The following is an 18,907-nucleotide window of genomic DNA, read 5'->3' on the forward strand; positions in this document are numbered from 1 at the left end:
TACAGTGTTTATACATATAATTGCTGTTAATTTAATGTATAACATCAACCTGGGGGAATGCAGTTGAAAATTACACATTTACCAACACATTTACATCATATTGATGTTAATTATTAGTGTTGTCCCTAAATGGGTAAAGTTTAAGACAAAGATGGAATGATGTGTTTGGATAGACTTCTGACAGATGTTTTATTTCAACTCGCAAAAAAATTGCAATTTTTTTTCTTTTATTTCTTTTTTTTTTTTTTTTTTTTTTTTTTTACAGTACTTGGACATTGTGTCTGGGTTTCAGGTCAACAATTAATGATCAAAAATGTGGAACTAAATGAAAAGTAGCTTGTTTTAAGCTCCATACCTGTCAGATTTGGTGAAAAAAATGTCATAAAATGTTATTCCTCATGGATACAGAGGGCTGATTTTTTTAAAATTTCTTTTTTAGTGTTTCTAAACATCATAACTGCTGAGTTATAGGACAAGTTTGTTTGGCACACAGAACACAAAACACACTATTGTAACTGCAAAGGAACGTAACATCCACACAGAATATTAACTCCATGTCACAGTTATCTTCATTATTATATTTTGCTGCAAGATGGTCAACACCTGACATTTCTGCCATGTATTGGATATCAGTTCACTGGGTTCGTAGGAATGTGTCTACAAACAGACAGACAGATGCCATAATTGCCCCACGATGAATAAAAATAAAACTGACCACAAAAATGCCATCTCCATATGTATCTTGTTATTAAAAATGTTTTTTTTTTTATCCCCATCAAATAAAACATGCAAAAATATTCAGTATTCAGTGCAAGAACATATGAAAAGCAGAAACTTGGAGAAAAAAAGATTACATTCATAATTAGAAGCTGCACAAAACCCACTGTTTCAAACATTTTACATGAGAGATCTGTGATACAGTTACACATTGAAACAGTAACAGAAGTATATTTTTTGATTACCTAGGTAGACATATTTTATGTCAAAGTTTCTTTGAATAAATGCGGCAAAGACATGACAGTGCAGTGCAAGGAATGGGAATATTGGTCAAGAGGCTGAGTCATGATAAAAACAGTCCGACAGACTGATGAAGCAGAGAGTCAGGCATTAAAGGCTCAACACTCATCCCTTTCTTAAGCTGAGTTGATCTGGGGATGATGGTGTGTGTGTGCCCACTGAGCATATATTTCACCGGCATGATGTCAGCATCCTCCCACAGGTGTCTCCTCTGCCGTCCTGAGACCAACCTCCAGCAAAACTCGTAATTACACCCAGACTGAGGGCCTGTCTCAATTTTAAATCACAATATATCACTACATTCTTCAGGTTTTTACATTGATCTTGATATGATATGAAAAAGAGGTGAACAACACATTATGGTGATTAAAATGGGATTAAAGATGAAGGGAATCACTAGAAAGATACATAAGATTGTAGAAAAGGTGCTCAACCAATACTGAAATGTGAAAAAAACAAAAAAAATACACACTTAGCACACATTTCCATATCACTTAGTACACTCTCTGTTGTTGAAGAATGACGAGAAAGTGATGTAGAATAAATTTGCTGTTCTTGCTCTGATCAGTGAAGTTTATCCGTTGTCTCCTCGCGGGTTCTCTGTGGTCTTCGTGGTTTTGCCTGGAGTTGGGGTTCGGCCTGGGGTTGGGGTTGGTTTTGGTGTTGGAGGCACAGTTGGAGGTGGAGGTGGAGGTGTGGTAGGAGCGGGTGGTGGCCTTCGACACAGACCAGGAAAGATACGGCAAAAAGGGAACCAAGGCCAGAGTCGAATTCCTGGGTAACGATTGCCTCTCTGCATCAAGCCAAAATAAACACACCAAAATAATTTTATAAAAATCATTTTTTAAAAAGTTGTTCTGCTATGTAGTTGATCTCTCACTATAACTGATAAATGATTAATTTCATCCTTACCTCATCACTGTCAGACTCACTGCTACTATAGTGATAATTCATTCTTACCTCATGACTGTCGGAATCACTGCTATGATAGTGATGACAATTCTGCAAAAAACACTGCATTAGCTTAAAATCATACCTAACTCATGAAAATTGCATCAGAAAAGAATAGTGTATTGATTCTTTTTTTTGTACTTACGGCTACAGGAGAGTTGATCAAGAGGAAAATTATCAGAGGAGCAAACTTCATCTTCAACTGTAATTCAGATCCCTTGATAATTAGAGCTGCTTGAGTGCTGCAGATGAGTACAAGTGTAAACAGCTTAATAATGAATATAATATCACACGTGTGTTCTCTACTATCGAGCTGGACCTCTCAAGAAACTCTTAGCTTTTAAACAGCCTCGCCGTGTCCCACATTGCTCTTGCACTTTAAAGGTGTTACTTCATCTCAGATGCGGTCGGTCTCTAGGCAGCCTCCGGACACAAAACCAAAATAGGCGTGAACAGTTTCGTTACCCGACTAGACTGCTTTTGTAATATTGAGGTTCACATCCTGTTTATAATCCTGTTAGACTTAAAATGTTTTGTGACACATTGTCAGCTGAATGAACCACTAAGCCCACTTTGTACAGCTGATACACACACACACACACACACACACACACACACAGACATACACTGTATCCATTTGTTTGAAGAATGTCATACGCTGTAACACTTCACAGTTAGAGTTTAAAAAGAATTTGAAATATTTGCCATGGAAGTTGGGGAGGACTGCTGATGTTTAAGTGCTCCATACTTGTGAAACCTTAATATCTGTTGCCTAGAGCTTTATTTCCACCTGCAAAACAATACTTGCTCAATCCTTTCCAAATACGCATGCTGTAATCATCTTGTTTACTCATGGTGGATCTCTTTTATTTCCTCAATAGCCGTCATTAAAGTCTATGATCTGTTGCAAGTGTTGTCTAGAGTTTTTATATTTGATGATCTGGAGATTTAAATTGTTTTTTATTTCCTATGATGGACCAACAGTTAGAATTAAATTTTGATACAGTGCAGAGAGAGAACCATAGTTCAAATGGGAGAATTTGTGTCTATTGTGTGGATTTGTGTCTACTGACACAATTTTTTTTCCAACTGTAACAAAATCACAGCAAAACTCTGCCTCTGATAAACACACAGACATTTGAAAATATATACATAAATTTGTCCCTCAGGGACAAAATTAAGGAGAAAATCTGAATCTTCTGCATTATTTACATCCATGTTTACTTGCTTGAAGTCTTTTTCTTCTGTTTTTGTTGGCACGTTACTTCATGTGCATAAACGGGGACCCACAACAAGGACAAAAACTCTACCTTTAAGGAAAAAATCTGGGTTTTAAGAGGATAAGTTCATATTATAACCATTTTAATTGTTTTTTTGTAATATGGTGTGTTGTTTTTGTACAGTATTTTCTAAAGATCACTCATCAGTCAAACAATGTATGTTGTCTTTCTGTCTTTCTCTTTTTTGTTGATAAAATTTAGTAAGTTTTCCTTTTCTGTTCAGCTATTAAGGGACTGTTCATGCCAACAACCCAGGTCTGTTGATGACAAAATGTGTCTCACTACAAGGAAATTACCCATTTTTATTACTTTAAATCTCATGACAAACAGATAATAAATAACAGCCTCACACTATCTGTTGGTTTGAGATCAAATGCTCTCTTGTCATTTGGAGGCTGTTTCTAGTGTTCTTTTGCTAAAACATTCCATAAAAAAAATTAAATTATGATGTTTTCATCCCTGATGTGAAATTAATGTGAAGATGTATCACCAGAGGAAACCCAATTTTACCAATTTCTACTGGAAACAGTCTATGGAAACAACACCAGAAACAGCTGCTGACAGAGAAGATGAACGCAATTTCATTAAGTGGGAGACCGATTCATTCATCACTGTGTTATATCAAACTGTAATAGAGGACTTGTTGAAACAGGAATGTGTTTATATGGAAAATGTATGAATTTGAGAAAAGGAGAGTGTATATCAGACCTTTACAGCCAATCTTCCAGGATATGTTTTTTACTCTGTTGATATGCCTACAAGCAGTGGCCATGTAATCCATGCAATCAAACAAAATGTTGCCACTGAGGATATTTTAATGTTTTTCTGCTCATTGAATTTCCAGAGAGAATCTCACAAGGTCAAACACAAACTCAAGATTGTTACTGTGATATTGCACATTTGTTAAATATATTTATTTCCTGCTGTGGGGTTGCTATGGCAATTCTTGTCTGTGCCAGGACCCTGATGACATGTCAGCTGACTTTAACAGTTGCTTAGTGGCTATTGTGTGTCCTTCATGCAGCTACATGGCGATCAGACCAACATGCACAGTTACAGAATACAAGTACATATCCGTGGCAATTCTTTACCTACAGCAAAAGAAAAAGCAATTGATTCCGATGTTTTATATATATATATATGATGATTTGTTGATTAATATATATGTGGGAACAGAAGCAGCATCAGGCACCACCTTGATGAAGGCGAGATACCCAAAAATGTTTGGTGAATAAAGCATGGTATACTGAGTTGTGTGATGAGTTTTAAATTTGATGGACTTGCACTGAAGCTCACACTGGTCAGTACCTTGCTATGTCTGTGTTCTCAAAGCAGAATAAAAGAGCTTGTGTCCCTACTAGATAGCATGTCCTTCAAGACTAAGAACCCATCACACTATATTTTATGTGAGTATGTTTTGGGTGAAATAACATCAGCAACTAGATATTCAGAAAGTCAGATGCTCATAAAATCAAGACAAGGAGGAAATTAAGTGCATTTTAAAGGTTCTTTATTGCTTTCATGTGATTTTAGCCAGTAATTGGCTCAGAGTGTAATCACATCATTGTGTAGGTGTTAAAAGTTTTTGAAACAAGTCCTTGAAGACCTTCAGCAGCTGGAGCAGCTCAGTAAACTGGGACATGGACATGTTGTTGGTGTTGGTGCTGGTGGGAGGACGGCGAATCTGTAGGGAAAAAGAATCAAGAAGTGTATACAAGAACTTATTTCTATTCTGTTTTTATTCAGTCTGTATTTCTCACTTAGGTGGTTAGAACTAGGAAGTTCAAATGAATAAAAATTTGTATCTTTGTCTCTACGCATCCAACCTAAATACTGACCTCCTCACTTGAGCGTTTCCCAATCACATGGTCAGGAAGAGCCTTCGAAAGTAAGTAAAACAAAGTTAAGCAAGTTTAGTAATAGTTTAATAGCAAACAGTCCTTGTTGTAAATTATGGTAGAGTACAGAAAGTTTGTGTCTTACCAAAGTGCTCGAGACAAGCATCATGACCACAAGAAGAGCAACGATCTTCACTCCGAATGCCTGCATCTGAAAAAAAAAGAGTGAGAATCAAACCAATTTGTCATAAAAAAACCACTGCAAATTACTGCTGCAGCTAAATGCAAAGATCCTATCTTGGCCTCATTCTATTGTCTATGGCACTATTGTCTATCTATTACCTCTCTGAATGTTCAGCTCTTTCAGATGTTGAACACAAACAGTGCTGTGATATTTGTTATTGGTGAGTCAGTTAGTCAGGCATATATAGTGTCTCTCAGCCAATCACAGCTGACAGCTGTTTTGCAATGTCCTTACAAAACAAATTAGTGTCCAAACATTTTTCTGTAACTCAATGCAGTCATGTTGAGCAATTAAGACTATTTCAGAGAAAAGGGTGGAGTTAATACTGTGTCCCAATAGATTACTGGTCTGACTGAGTGATTGATTGAATGATGAAGAAACAAACCAAAGAAAGTATGTATGAACTGTACAGAGTACAGTACAGGATACACAATATACAGTATGAATGTAGCAGCAGTCCAAAATGTAGTCATGTTAACATATTTGATTAAAAACTGTCTAATATTTTTTTCTATATCATCCAGCTACAGTACATGAAATGTGACCATTGCATATATTCCTCTCATTCATATTACTCATTCTGTATGAGCATCAGGGTGAAACATAAAGATAAGATGGAAATAAATAGATTTTGTCATCCTGTAATTTAGAAGCATTTGAAAGTTTATATGGTACCACAGTACACAGTATAAATATACAGTTAAAAATGAGACTCACAAAAAACAAGTAGAACAAAACAGAGTGAATGTCAACAGACAATTGTATTCATAACTTGTAAAAATGTACTACTACTACTACTAATAACAATAATAATAACTGTAATTGTTATACGGGTTGGGTGTAAATGTTTACTAACTAAAAAACACCAACATGTTTATTAATTTTTCCAGAGCATGTTTGTATGTGTTTTCTAGTAATGTATCTTTCAACAAGCAATATTTTTTAAATTGTATTTCATGCCATTATAAGGTGTTAACTGAATGTGGATCATTATGTGTTGTATCATCATTGTGTTATATAACTGTGTTGTTGTTATTTAGTTGTTTATTTTGTAATGTTATGTTAAGCTATGTTAAATTGAACAGCTGCTGTTATGCAGCAGCTAAAGAAGATCCAAATAAACAACAAACAAACAAACAAACGTGTCTTGGTGTTTTCTCAGTAACATATTGTTTAACTGCTAATATTTATATGTACTTAAAATTAAGATCTCAAAAATATTTTCCCAAGAAAATAATTTTGCTCTGCTCTTGCATGTATAAGTAAGATTAAGCAAAACATATGAATCACATAACAAACTGAAATGTGTCTGTGGATTCCTGCAAATTAGATTAGATTTCAAAACAGTGATGCGCCGATTAAGGTCTGAAACTGGATTAAGGGATTATGGGTCATACAATGAAAAAGTCACATAATTAGCCTCATGGCACAGTCAACTTTTTTGTGCTGGAACAAAGTACAAATATTCAAATAGCAAAGTTCTCTATGTATTTAACACTTACTTACAGATAAATCAAGGCGTAAAGGTAAAGAAAACACTTTATGCTTATAATTTGAATGAAGACATAACTTCCAGTAAGAAGCAACAACAAGAAGCAACACTGACAATATATATTTACTGACCTACAAATTGACACATTATGTTCCTTTAATGATTCATTCATTTCATTACACATTCCATTACTATAAAGATGCAGAAATGAACATCTGTACTTTACAAGTAAAAATGAAAAACATTTTAAAATCAGTTGACTCTGTGCTTTCTGTCATCCTCTTCAGAAGGGCCAAATAAATACTGATAGACTGACATAAAATTGCCATCACTGCTGAAGGAAACCTTTCTCCATAAAGGAAAAAAATGCTTCAGTTTATCTGAAAATTTCAATATCACCAAAATTGGAGATACATGTTTTTTTATTGGACAGCTCCTGTTATGATGGTTTGATTAATTTTAAAAAATAAAGAATAGTTTCTTTAGCACTTGGACACTAAATTATGTTTTTCACTTAAACATTTCTTCCACATTTAGAGGAGTTAACCTATTTCTAATCTCTCACTGACAACTGGCTCTCTGGTGATTTTCCATGGATGATATGGATGATCGACTCACATGTTCTCTCACTGTGGATGTGTGATTCATTTTAAGAGGGAGGTGTTTTATTTCTACAGACCAGCTTACCGCTGCACATTTTGGGATTTGGTGGGCCTACAACAAATGCGAGGATTCAAGGGTTCTATATCAAAACCAGGTAGTGTAACGAAGGTATCCTAACTTTCCTTTTAACCCTAGTTCTATAAGCACAGGCGGAGCACCCTGCTGGACTCTATGGCTAACACTCTCCTCCAATCATAGGCATGCAATCGCCCACTGAAATCGGCATGTACATAGCCGGCCAATCAGGAGGTACTTACCGATTACGTGTGTCTCAGACAGTATATAAAGCAGCGTCTCGCTACCACAGCAGATGACATAGGAGCGGCAGGGTCCACAGGTAGAGGGCTCTGCCTGTGCCTAAGAACTAGGGTTACAATATCCTAACCTTCGTTCTATCTCACACAGGCTCCGCCCTCTACTGGACTCTATGTGTACAGTAGGCAGTGCCTGATTAGGGCCCAACCCAGCCCAGTTAACATGAACATGAAACTGGGTGCAACCATGGCCTAACCTCGCAGGGGTCAAAAGCCATACAACAGTCACCCTGCACCTGATGTTCCCATGGGGTGGAAGACAAAATGCCTCTAGCTGAATAGTTCTCAGCCTAAATGTTCTCCTTGTTCTTAGGAACAAAGGAGGGGTTTGGTCTGAGAGTAGCACCACTGTGGTCATAATAAAGCAGCAATCAGCTGGGGTGAGCTGACAGGCCACACAGCTCACTCACTCTCTTGCTGAGGTCAGCGAAAGCAGCAAAGCTGTCTTGAATGACAATACCTTCAGAGAGGAGCACTCAAGTGGCATATAGGAATCCTTCACTGGAGCCTCAAGCACCATCAGTAGTTCCCACTGGGGGGCAGAGACACACATCACTGGGTGTTATCTCCTAACCCCCCACAAGAAACGTTTCATGAGGGGGTGGGCGAAGACAGGTCTGTCGCCAAAGCCCTCATGACAGGAGGAAATAGTTGCTGCATACACCTTAATAGTAGCTCTGCCAGAGGGCTGCCTCATGACATAAGGTCAGTCCCCGTGTTTTTTGGACCGAGAATGTGGATGGCTAGCAGAGACAGGAGGTGTTCTGAGGCCCACAACAACAGGTTCTCTGCCATGTTCAACAGGGCTTTGGATTGGACTCTGCGCTGCCTGTTGATGTAGGCAATAATGGTACAGTTGTCTGTTCTCACTAACAAATGTCTCCCCTGACTTAAGATTTAATTTTCTATGCTCTCTGCCACAGCATGGCAATGTCAGTCAGTCAGTCTACAACTTTGGTCCACCAGCATCCAGCTATTGGATAGATTTCTACTTTATTGGATAGCTTTACATGAAATTTTGTACAGACATTCATGGTCCCCAGTGGATGAATACTACTGACTTTGGTGATCACCTGACTTTACCTCAAGCACCACCAGCAAGTTGACATTTTACATTCACATTGGCAAAATTCTGTACAAATATTCATATTTAACCTCACAGAGCCTCAGGTGTGGCTGTGCTCTTGTTAAATTACAAACCCATCTAAACACTGAGAGCTGAGTGGACAGTTAAGTTGGGTAAGTGCACTATGTGTTGAGCAGTTATATTGTTCTTCACTCTCATGTTTACCCTATGATTGATTTCTTTATTGTGCAATTCCTCATATAGTATACTGTTACTTGTGAGTACAAAGAGAGAGAGAGAGGGATATCCTTTCACTGTGTTATAATTTGTGCATTTCTGTTGGCATTGAGTACTATTACATTAAATAAGTAAAGCAGGATGTTCAAATGCTTCTGAAAAAGAAAAAAGGAAAAACACAGTATATGCTTAATCACTTCTTTATTTTTTTTTTTGATGATTTATTTATTCAATTTCAGTTACTCATAAAGTGAGGATATCTTGAATTCTTTAATGTGATGGTTTTTTTTCGGATTGTTGTCTCATTTTCTGCTGGAAGAGGAGGAGGAGCAGCTTAAAGACTTGCCAACAAAAGCCGCAGCAATGTTGCCAAGATTTGGTTGGGTTGATTGTTGGAGGAGAGTGACGGAAACTGGGAAACACAGAACAGAAAAACATTTACAGGACTTAATCAAAAATTCTGATTTTATAGAATATCAGCAGATTTTTTTGTATGTAAGAGAATCTCTTGCAGATTCTGACCTCAAAACTTGCTGAGTGTATGACTCTGTCTTCCTCCTCAAAGATCTTCAAGAGTAAAGAGTTTCACATCATGAATTGTTGCGTAAATTCACATTATTTGTCTTTTATCTGAACTGAAAGCACCATATAAACATTCAACCTAACACATCATTAGAAAATACAGAATCTGGCACAACATGGTAGGTCAGAGTTGACGAGAGAACTTGCAGGAAAAGCACAACTTAACATTGGTCTCAGCACATAAGAACACTGAGTATGAGAATGTTACACTTACAGGAAGAGCCAAAGCGAGGCTCAGGAGGCATCCAAGCACAAAGACGACCTTCAGCATGGTTTCAGTGATCATACCTGTTAATTATTAATTACCTGCTATTAACGAAATATCAACAAAATCACAATTCCTCCAATCACACTCAAATTCAGAAAAAAAAAGATATAAATACTGTCAAGTCTTCACAACTTCAGTAGACTATTTAGTAGATGGTCAAGGAGGTTGTTGTAGTGTTGTTCTGGGAGTGAGATTCTCTTATATACACTTACAGGAGTGGATGTCATCTCATTAGAATATGAAGCATTGTTGAGAAAAATACAATTATTAGGAAATTGTCCATCTCCACATTTCAAGGTGTGCCTGATGATCACACATGTAAACCACAACTGCACCATGTAATGTGTCATTAGTCCAGATCAAGAATAATGTACTATGGTTGACTGGGATTTGGTGGAGCTTTAAGGGCTCTGATCAAAATAAGTGAGTGTACAGTACCAGTCGAAAGTCTGGACACCTTCCCATTCCCTTGAATGAGAAAGTGTTCCCAAAGCTTTGGCTGGTACTGTACATTAAAGCTTTAATTTCCTATGCTTTTAGCCATATCACTGGTGTGATGGCAATGTCGGTCTGTCCACCAACATCCAGCTATTGGATGGATTTACATGAAATTTTGTCCAGAAATTCATGACTCCAGAGGGTGAATACAGCAGACTTTGGTGAACACTTGACTTTACCTCTAGCACCACCAGCAACTTGACAATTTACATTCACACCTTAGTCAAATATTTTAACAAGTGTTTGATGGACTGGCACAAAGTTCTGTAAAGATATTCATGTTTACCAGAGTATATATTGTAATAATTTTGGTGATCCTCTGACTTTTCTTCTAGAGTAACCATGATGTCAAATATTTTATTTGTCCAATACTGTCCAATACTAATTGCAAAATTGTAGTTTGTATTTAGTGCTAATTAGCAAATATTAGCATGCTAACACACTAAACTAATATGTTTAAGTTATTTAACTCATGTCTGCTAAACATCAGCATGTTAGCATTGTCACTGTGAATATGTTAGCTTGCTAATTTTAGCATTTAGCTCAAAGGAACGCTATGCCAAAGTATAACCACACAAAGCCTCGAGTGTGGCTGTAGTCTTGTTAAACTGTAAACCAGTTTAGTGCATATGTGCATATATTCTTCTTCTCTCTCATGTTTACCCCGTGATTGATTTCTTTGTTGTAAAAAAAACTATACTGCTGCAGTGTCAAATTATAAACTAAATTGATTTCACTTATACAATGTAAGGTTAAGAATATAAATATAATAGAAAATATAAATTACTTGTGAGCACAGAGAGAGAGGGATATCCTTTCACTGTGTTATCATTTTTCTAAATTTCTAAATTTCTGTTGGTACAAAGAATTAAAGAATTAAATAAGTGAAGCTCAAATGCTTCTGAAAAAGAAAAAGGGTAAAAACACAGTATATGCTTGGTCATTTCATTATTTATTTTTAATGATTTGTTTGTTCAGTTTCAGTTACTCAAAAAATGAGCATATTTTGAATTCTTTGTTATCTCATTTTCCTGCTGGAGGAAAAGATGGAGCAGATCAAAGACTTCCCATCAAAAGTTGCAGCAGTGCTGCCAAGGCTTGATTGGGTTGAAAGATGGAGAGGAGTGACAGATACTGGGAAACACAGAAAAGAAAACATTTACAGGACTTCATCAAACATACTGATTTTGATATGCGGAGCAGCTGGACCCAAATGCAGAGACTCAGCAGGCACAACCAACTGAAGAACACATTTATTGACTAACACAGGAACAGCTAACAAGAGTGCAGGCATGCAACTAGACTAAACAAATGACCCAACCAAGACTGAACAGAAAACCAGGACTTAAAAACTAACTGTCCTAACAAGGAGATGAGGTGCAGGTGGGGAGATGGGCAGAGAAGTTCAGGAGAGGGGAGTGAAGTGACAAAACAGGAGAACAAACAGGGAGCCGATAGGCTGGGGGAAAACACAGAGCAGGACAGGGTTAATGAGAGTAATGCAGGGCAAGTGAGAGGAGGAGCACATGAACACAGGAGGAGTGAAGGAACACAAAAAAGAAACACAAAACCAAACCACAGAAAACACAACACCTCTTAACACAACCCAGCATGAATCAAACTGTCTCAGAAAACATGAACTTAGGTACACAGCACTACAAGCTGACTAATAAAGCAAGAAGGTCTTTCAAAGATAAGTCAGATAACATAAACGAGCAAAACCAAATGACCCAATGGACTAGACAACATAAGTGTAACACAGTAAAACCAAAAGAACAAAACATAAAGAGTCCCAAAACCATGAGTCCATAACAGATTTTATAGAATATCAGTAGAGATTTTTGTATGTAAGAGAATCTCTTGCAGATACTGACCTCTAAACTCGCTGAGCGTGTGACTCTGTCTTCCTCCTCAGAGACCTTCAAGAGTAAAGAGTTTCACATCATGAATTGTTGCATAAATTCACATTATTTGTTTTTTATCTGAAGTGAAAGTGCTATTAAAACATTGAGCACAGAACCTGGTACAACATAGTAGTTTAGAGGTGACTTAAGCACTTACAGGAAAGGCGAAAGTTAAAGTTATGAAGCACAGAAGGAGGATTAACAGTTTCATAGTTAAAAACACAAGAATCCTCCCTGGAACAGAAACAGAAAAGATTTTAAAAATAACTAAATTGTCAGTTCAGTTGCTAAAACTATGAACTATGAATTATCTCCAATCTTACCTTCAAAGTCAAGAGTGGCGATGATAACAGTGGTCACTAACAGAGTCCAGAGGTGGATTTTGAGGTGTCAAAGGTATTTTGATTTTTCTATTTGTCCTAAAGGTGTGAAATGTGATGAAATGATGTATTTGGGGGGATAATCCTAAAAACCTGTTGTCCACTGTCCATGCAAGACTTAGAACTAATCTCATGGCTGTTGGGAAACAGTGAAGTAGTGTTACTGGACATGATTCATGTACAGTACTCAGCTTTATGTTGTTTGTGAACACGTCTTTAAAATAGTTAGATAGTGCCCACCTTAATCCTTTGTTAGTCCTTTTGACTTTGTCCATATTGTACAAGTGTATTTTGTTTAGTGTTTTATTGTAAAATGTATTGAGACACATGTTAGTGATTTACCTTAGATAGATTTTCACTTTGACATCTAGAATTTGTAATACTGAATTTATCTAAAATAACATTTGTATTTTGAAATCTACCATGAATAATATAAATGGCAATGTGAAAATGCTCAGCTCACATTCAATTATTAACAAAGTTAATTTTTCCATCCAATTCAATTATTTAAAGGTACAGTGTGTAGAATTAAGTGGTATCAGTGCAGATTGCAACCAACTAAATATCCCTCCCATCACCCTCCCCTTCCAAGAGGGTAGGAGGACCTATGGTGGCCGCGAAACTTGCAAAAAACATTAAAAGCCTTCTCTAGAGCCGGTGTTTGGTTTGTCTGTTCTGGGCGACTGTAGAAACATGGCGATGCAATGGAAGATGACCCTCTCCCATAGATGTACTATAAAGAGCTGGATCCTGGACCGAAAATGGCGTCTATTCGGTCCAATAAGATTCAGCTTGCCTGGTGCATACGGGAAAAAAGGTTTCTAGCTTCTGGGTTTACTGCTGGGGGTATGTGGCCCACTGAATACAAGCAGCAGTGTTTCTCCCTCTAGCCGCACACCCGTGAGTTCCTGCTCGGCCCAAAGACTTTATTGTGGTGACATCACAGATTTTTAAATTGCTTTTCTTGGTTTGTGGAAAGTTTTACAAATATAAAACCTCCATGGATCAAAAATTCATAGTAGAAAGAATCATAATAGACATTGTTTGCAGTCTGAGGTGTCCTGTTAACAGTTTTACAAACGTCTCTTTTACAATGGTGGTCTATGGAGAAAAAGGCTTTTTGGGCCACAGGGAGATTTTTCACTGCAATACTGAGAGTGACCACTGTTGGCATCAAGTACTATAACATTAAATAAGTAAAGCAGGATGTTGAAATGCTTCTGAAAAAGAAAAAAGGAAAAACAAAGTATATTCTTTGTCATTTCTTTATTTATTTTTAATGATTTGTTTATTCAGTTTCAGTTACTCAGAAAGTGAGCACATCTTGAATTCTTTAATATGATGGTTTTTTCAGTTTGTCGTCTCATTTTCCTGCTGGAGGAGGAAGTGAAGCAGATCAAAGACCTCCCAACAAAAGTCGCAGCAGTGTTGCCAAGATTTGGTTGGGTTGGAGATTGGAGAAGAGTGATGAAAGCTGTGAAACACATAAAAGAAAACATTTACAGGACTTAATCAAAAATACTGATTTTATAGAATATCAGTAGAATTTTTTGTATGCAAGAGAATCTCAGATACTCTGAGATACTGACCTCAAAACTCGCTGAGCGTATGACTCTGTCTTCCTCCTCATAGATCTTCAAGAGTAAAGAGTTTCTTATCATGAATTGTTGCATAAATTCACATTATTTGTCTTTTATCTGAACAGAAAGCACCATATAAACATTCAACCAAACACAACATTAGAAAATACAGAATCTGGTACAACATGGTAGGTCAGTTAATGTGAGAACTTAAAGTTGGTCTCAGCATATAAGAACACTGAGTATGAAAATGTTACACTTACAGGAAGAGCCAAAGCAAGACTCAGGAGGCATCCAAGCACAAATATGACCTTCAGCATGGTTTCAGTGACCTGTTGAAAAGAAAAAAAAATAAAGATGAATGAACAACATGAAAAATATCAACAAAATCACAATTTCTCCAATCACACTCAATTTCAGAAAGAAATATTGATATAAATACCGTCAAGTCTTCACAACTTCAGTAGACTATTTAGTAGATGGTCAAGGAGGTTGTTGTAGTGTTGTTCTGGGAGTGAGATTCTCTTATATACACTTACAGGAGTGGATGTCATCTCATTAGAATATGAAGCATTGTTGAGAAAAATACAATTATTAGGAAATCGTCCATCTCCACATTTCAGGGTGTGCCTGATGATCACACACGGAAACCACAACTGCACCATGAAATGTGTCATTAGTCCAGATCAAGAATAATGTACTATGGTTGACTGGGATTTGGTGGAGCTTTAAGGGCTCTGATCAAAATAAGTGAGTGTACAGTACCAGTCGAAAGTCTGGACACCTTCCCATTCCCTTGAATGAGAAAGTGTTCCCAAAGCTTTGGCTGGTACTGTACGTTAAAGCTTTAATTTCCTATGCTTTTAGCCATATCAGTGGTGGGATGGCAACATTAGTCCATCGATATCCAGCCATTGCAAAAAGCATATTAATATTTGCTAATTAGCACTAAATATAAAGTACAGTTTTGCAATTAGTTTTGAACAGTATTGGACAAATAAAATATTTGACCTCATGATTGCTCTAGAAGAAAAGTCAGTGGATCACCAAAATCATTACAATATATACTCTGGTAAACATGAATATCTTTACAGAACTTAGTGCCAGTCCATCCAATAGTTATTAAGATATTTGACCAAAGTGTGAGGGTAAAATGACAATTTTTGAGTTCACCAAAGTCAGACATATTCATCCTCTGAAGTCATGAATGTCTGTACAAAATTTCATGTAAACCCATCCAATAGATGGATGTTGGTGGACAGACCGACATTGCCATCCCGCCACTTGTGTGGCTAAAAGCAATGGGCCTCATTCACCAACTGTTCTTAAGAAGAAAGTGCTTCTTAAAACCCACTTATGCAAGTTTTCACAAAGATTTTGACATTCACCAGTGTTTTCAATGTTTTTGAACAGATCATAGCCCTTAAAGCTCCACCAAATCCCAGTCAACCGTAGTACATTATTCCTGATCTGGACTAATGATACATTACATGGTGCAGTTGTGGTTTCTGTGTGTGATCATCAGGCACACCTTGAAATGTGGAGATTGACGATTTCCTAATAATTGTATTTTTCTCAACAATGCTTCATATTCTAATGAGATGACATCCACTCCTGTAAGTATATATAAGAGAAGCTCACTACCAGAACAACACTACAACAAACTCCTTGGCCATCGACTAAATAGTCTACTGAAATTGTGAAGACTTGACGGTATTTCTATCATTTTTTTTTCTGAATTTGAGTGTGATTGGAGGAATTGTGATTTTGTTGATATTTTGTTTATTCATCTTTAATATTTTCTTTTCAACAGGTATGATCACTGAAACCATGCTGAAGGTCGTCTTTGTGCTTGGATGCCTCCTGAGCCTCGCTTTGGCTCTTCCTGTAAGTGTAACATTTTCATACTCAGTGTTCTTATGTGCTGAGACCAATGTTAAGTTGTGCTTTTCCTGCAAGTTCTCTCGTCAACTCTGACCTACAATGTTGTGCCAGATTCTGTATTTTCTAATGATGTGTTAGGTTGAATGTTTATATGGTGCTTTCAGTTCAGATAAATAATGTGAATTTACGCAACAATTCATGATGTGAAACTTTTTACTCTTGAAGATCTCTGAGGAGGAAGACAGAGTCATACGCTCAGCGAGTTTTGAGGTCAGAATCTGCAAGAGATTCTCTTACATACAAAAAAGTCTACTGATATTCTATAAAATCTTTTTTTTTTTATTAAGTCCTGTAAATGTTTTCTGTTCTGTGTTTCCCAGCTTTCGTCACTCTTCTCCAACCTCCAACCCAACCAAATCTTGGCAACATTGCTGCGACTTTTGTTGGGAGGTCTTTGATCTGCTTCACTTCCTCTTCCAGCAGGAAAATGAGACAACAATCCGAAAAAAACATCATATTAAAGAATTCAAGATATGCTCACTTTTGGAGTAACTGAAATTGAATCAACATTCAATGAAAATAAATAGATGATTAAGCATATACTGTGTTTTTCCTTTTTTCTTTTTCAGAAGCATTTCAACATCCTGCTTTACTTATTTAATGTAATAATACTTGATGCCAGCAGAAATGCAGAAAATTATAACACAGTGAAAGGATATCCCTCTCTCTCTCTCTTTGTGCTCACAAGTAATTTATATATCTTTAACCTTATATTGTGTAAGTGAAAGCCCTTTAGTTTACACTTTGACACTTTCTGGAAATAAATTTTCCCCTGCAGTCCTATGAACGTATCTTCACAAAGCCTTCTTCTCTCAACCTCTATAAACCACCCGTATCAGTGATAAAGACTATTTGTATACCATATAAATGTGTCAGGGTATAATATACTCTCCATTAAACAAAGTAAAGTCACTTTTGAGAGAAAAATATTTTTTGATTAGTCCTTAAAAAAAGACTGTGAACCAAGCCTTTCTCTTAGAAATTACGTTTATATAATACTAAATTGTTTTCCCAATTATATTGCATTTACAAATGTAATGGCCACCTGCAATATGTTCATAGGCAATGTTTTAAGAATGAATGAAGTGCTATAAAATAACATCAGTTAAAGGTGCAGTGTGTAGAATTTAGTGGCATCTAAAAGAACGGATTTGGCGGAAATGGAATATAATATTCATAACTATTTTTTAACTAGTGTATAATCCCAAGGAAATAACGATCATATGTTTTCGTTACCTTAAAATGAGCCCTTCATAACTACATAGGGAGTGGGCATGGATGTATTATAAGAGCTGGATACAGCGCTGGTTATCAGCCTTGCAACCAAGACCACCATTGTAAAAGAGACGTCTGTAAAACTGTTGACACAACACCTCAGACAGCAAACAAGGCCATTTATGACCCTTCCTATCATGAATTTTTGATTCATGGAGGTTTTATATTTGTAAAACTTTCCTCAAGCTGAGAAAAGTGATTCAAAAATCTGCGACGTCATCACAATGTAAAGTCTTTGGGCTGAGCGGGAACTCACAGGTGGGGCCAGAGGGAGAATAATAATAAAAATAGTAATAATAAAGAAAGACTACTGTGCATATTCAGTGGGCTGCATACCCCTGAAAGTAAACCCAGAAGCTGGAAAATTTTTTGCCATATGCACCAGGCGAGCAATTCTTATTGGGCTGAATAGGTGCCATTTTTGGTCATCTTCCACAGAGGCTGCCATGTTTAACCACCATGTTTCTACAATAGCCCAGAACAGACAAACCAAACACTGGCTCTAGAGAGGGATTTTTTTGCGTTTTTGCAAGTTTCGTGGCCACCATAGGTTCTCCTACCCGCTTGGAAGAGGAAGAGGTGATGGGAGGGGTATTTAGTCGGTTCCAATCTACAACCTCACTGATGCCACTAAATTCTACAAACTGCACCTTTAAATAATTAAATTTGATGGAACATTGCCATTAATATTATTCATGTTAAATTTCAAAATACAAATCTTTTTTAGATACATTCAGTATTACAAATTGCATGGTTACCAGACTATATATTGTGATGATTTTGGTCATCCTCTGACTTTTCTTCTAGAGCAACAATGAGGTCAAATATTTTATTTGTCCAATACTGTCCAATACTAATTGCAAAACTGTACTTTGTATTTAATGCTAATTAGTAAATATTAGCATGCTAACACACTAAACTAATGTGTTAAAGATATTAAACCCATCTCTGCTAAACATCAGCATGTTACCATTGTCATTGTGAACATCTTAGCATGCTAATTTTAGCATTTAGCTCAAAGGGACGCTGTGTGTATAACCTCACAAAGCCTCAAGTGTGGCTGTAGTCTTGTTAAACTGTAAACCAGTTTAGTGCACATGTGCATATATTCTTCATCTCTCTCATGTTTACCCCATGATTGATTCCTTTGTTGTACAGTTTGTTGTATAATATACTGTAAAAACTATACTGCTGCAGTGTCAAAGTGTAAACTAAAATGCTTTCAGTTGCACAATGTAAGGTTAAGAATATAAATATAATAGCAAATATAAATCATTTGTGAACACAGAGAGAGAGAGAGGGATATCCTTTTACCTCGTTTTAATTTTTCTAAATTTTTAAATTTCTGTCAGTACAAAGAAGTATTGAATTAAA

General features: G+C 36.7%; 1 protein-coding gene and 2 long non-coding RNA genes across 4 annotated transcripts; 1 reads left to right on the plus strand and 2 right to left on the minus strand.

Annotated features, from left to right (window-relative positions):
• Positions 1-273: 273 nt before the first annotated feature.
• LOC122979130 (submaxillary gland androgen-regulated protein 3A-like) lies at positions 274-2,497 on the minus strand. Its single transcript, XM_044346358.1, has 3 exons — positions 2,114-2,497; positions 1,978-2,019; positions 274-1,810 (listed from the first exon to the last, which is right to left on the minus strand). Exons 1-3 carry the CDS (start codon positions 2,162-2,164, stop codon positions 1,592-1,594), a joined length of 312 nt encoding a protein of 103 aa, XP_044202293.1. The 5' UTR covers positions 2,165-2,497; the 3' UTR covers positions 274-1,591.
• A 6,805-nt stretch (positions 2,498-9,302) lies between these two features.
• On the minus strand, positions 9,303-12,367 carry LOC122979430. 2 transcript variants are annotated; one of them, XR_006402853.1, is made up of 4 exons: positions 12,325-12,367; positions 9,899-9,972; positions 9,625-9,669; positions 9,303-9,514 (listed from the first exon to the last, which is right to left on the minus strand). It is a non-coding gene; the product is annotated as an uncharacterized LOC122979430 (long non-coding RNA). The 2 variants fall into 2 exon arrangements; XR_006402852.1 differs by lacking the exon at positions 12,325-12,367 and adding an exon at positions 11,439-11,577.
• A 3,758-nt stretch (positions 12,368-16,125) lies between these two features.
• LOC122976731 lies at positions 16,126-16,695 on the plus strand. Its single transcript, XR_006401028.1, has 3 exons — positions 16,126-16,201; positions 16,424-16,468; positions 16,579-16,695. It is a non-coding gene; the product is annotated as an uncharacterized LOC122976731 (long non-coding RNA).
• The last annotated feature ends 2,212 nt before the right edge of the window (positions 16,696-18,907 follow it).

Source organism: Thunnus albacares, chromosome 3 (assembly GCF_914725855.1).
Source record: "Thunnus albacares chromosome 3, fThuAlb1.1, whole genome shotgun sequence".
NCBI classification, from domain to species: domain Eukaryota; kingdom Metazoa; phylum Chordata; class Actinopteri; order Scombriformes; family Scombridae; genus Thunnus; species Thunnus albacares.

Bases quoted from the DNA above. Each gene is read 5' to 3' on its own strand.
- LOC122979130 (XM_044346358.1), bottom strand. From the start codon at position 2,164: ATGAAGTTTGCTCCTCTGATAATTTTCCTCTTGATCAACTCTCCTGTA. The intron at 2,020-2,113 runs GTAAGTACAAAA...TGTTTTTTGCAG, and splicing joins TGATCAACTCTCCTGTAGCC to AATTGTCATCACTATCATAG. The intron at 1,811-1,977 runs GTAAGAATGAAT...GGCTTGATGCAG, and splicing joins GTGATTCCGACAGTCATGAG to AGAGGCAATCGTTACCCAGG.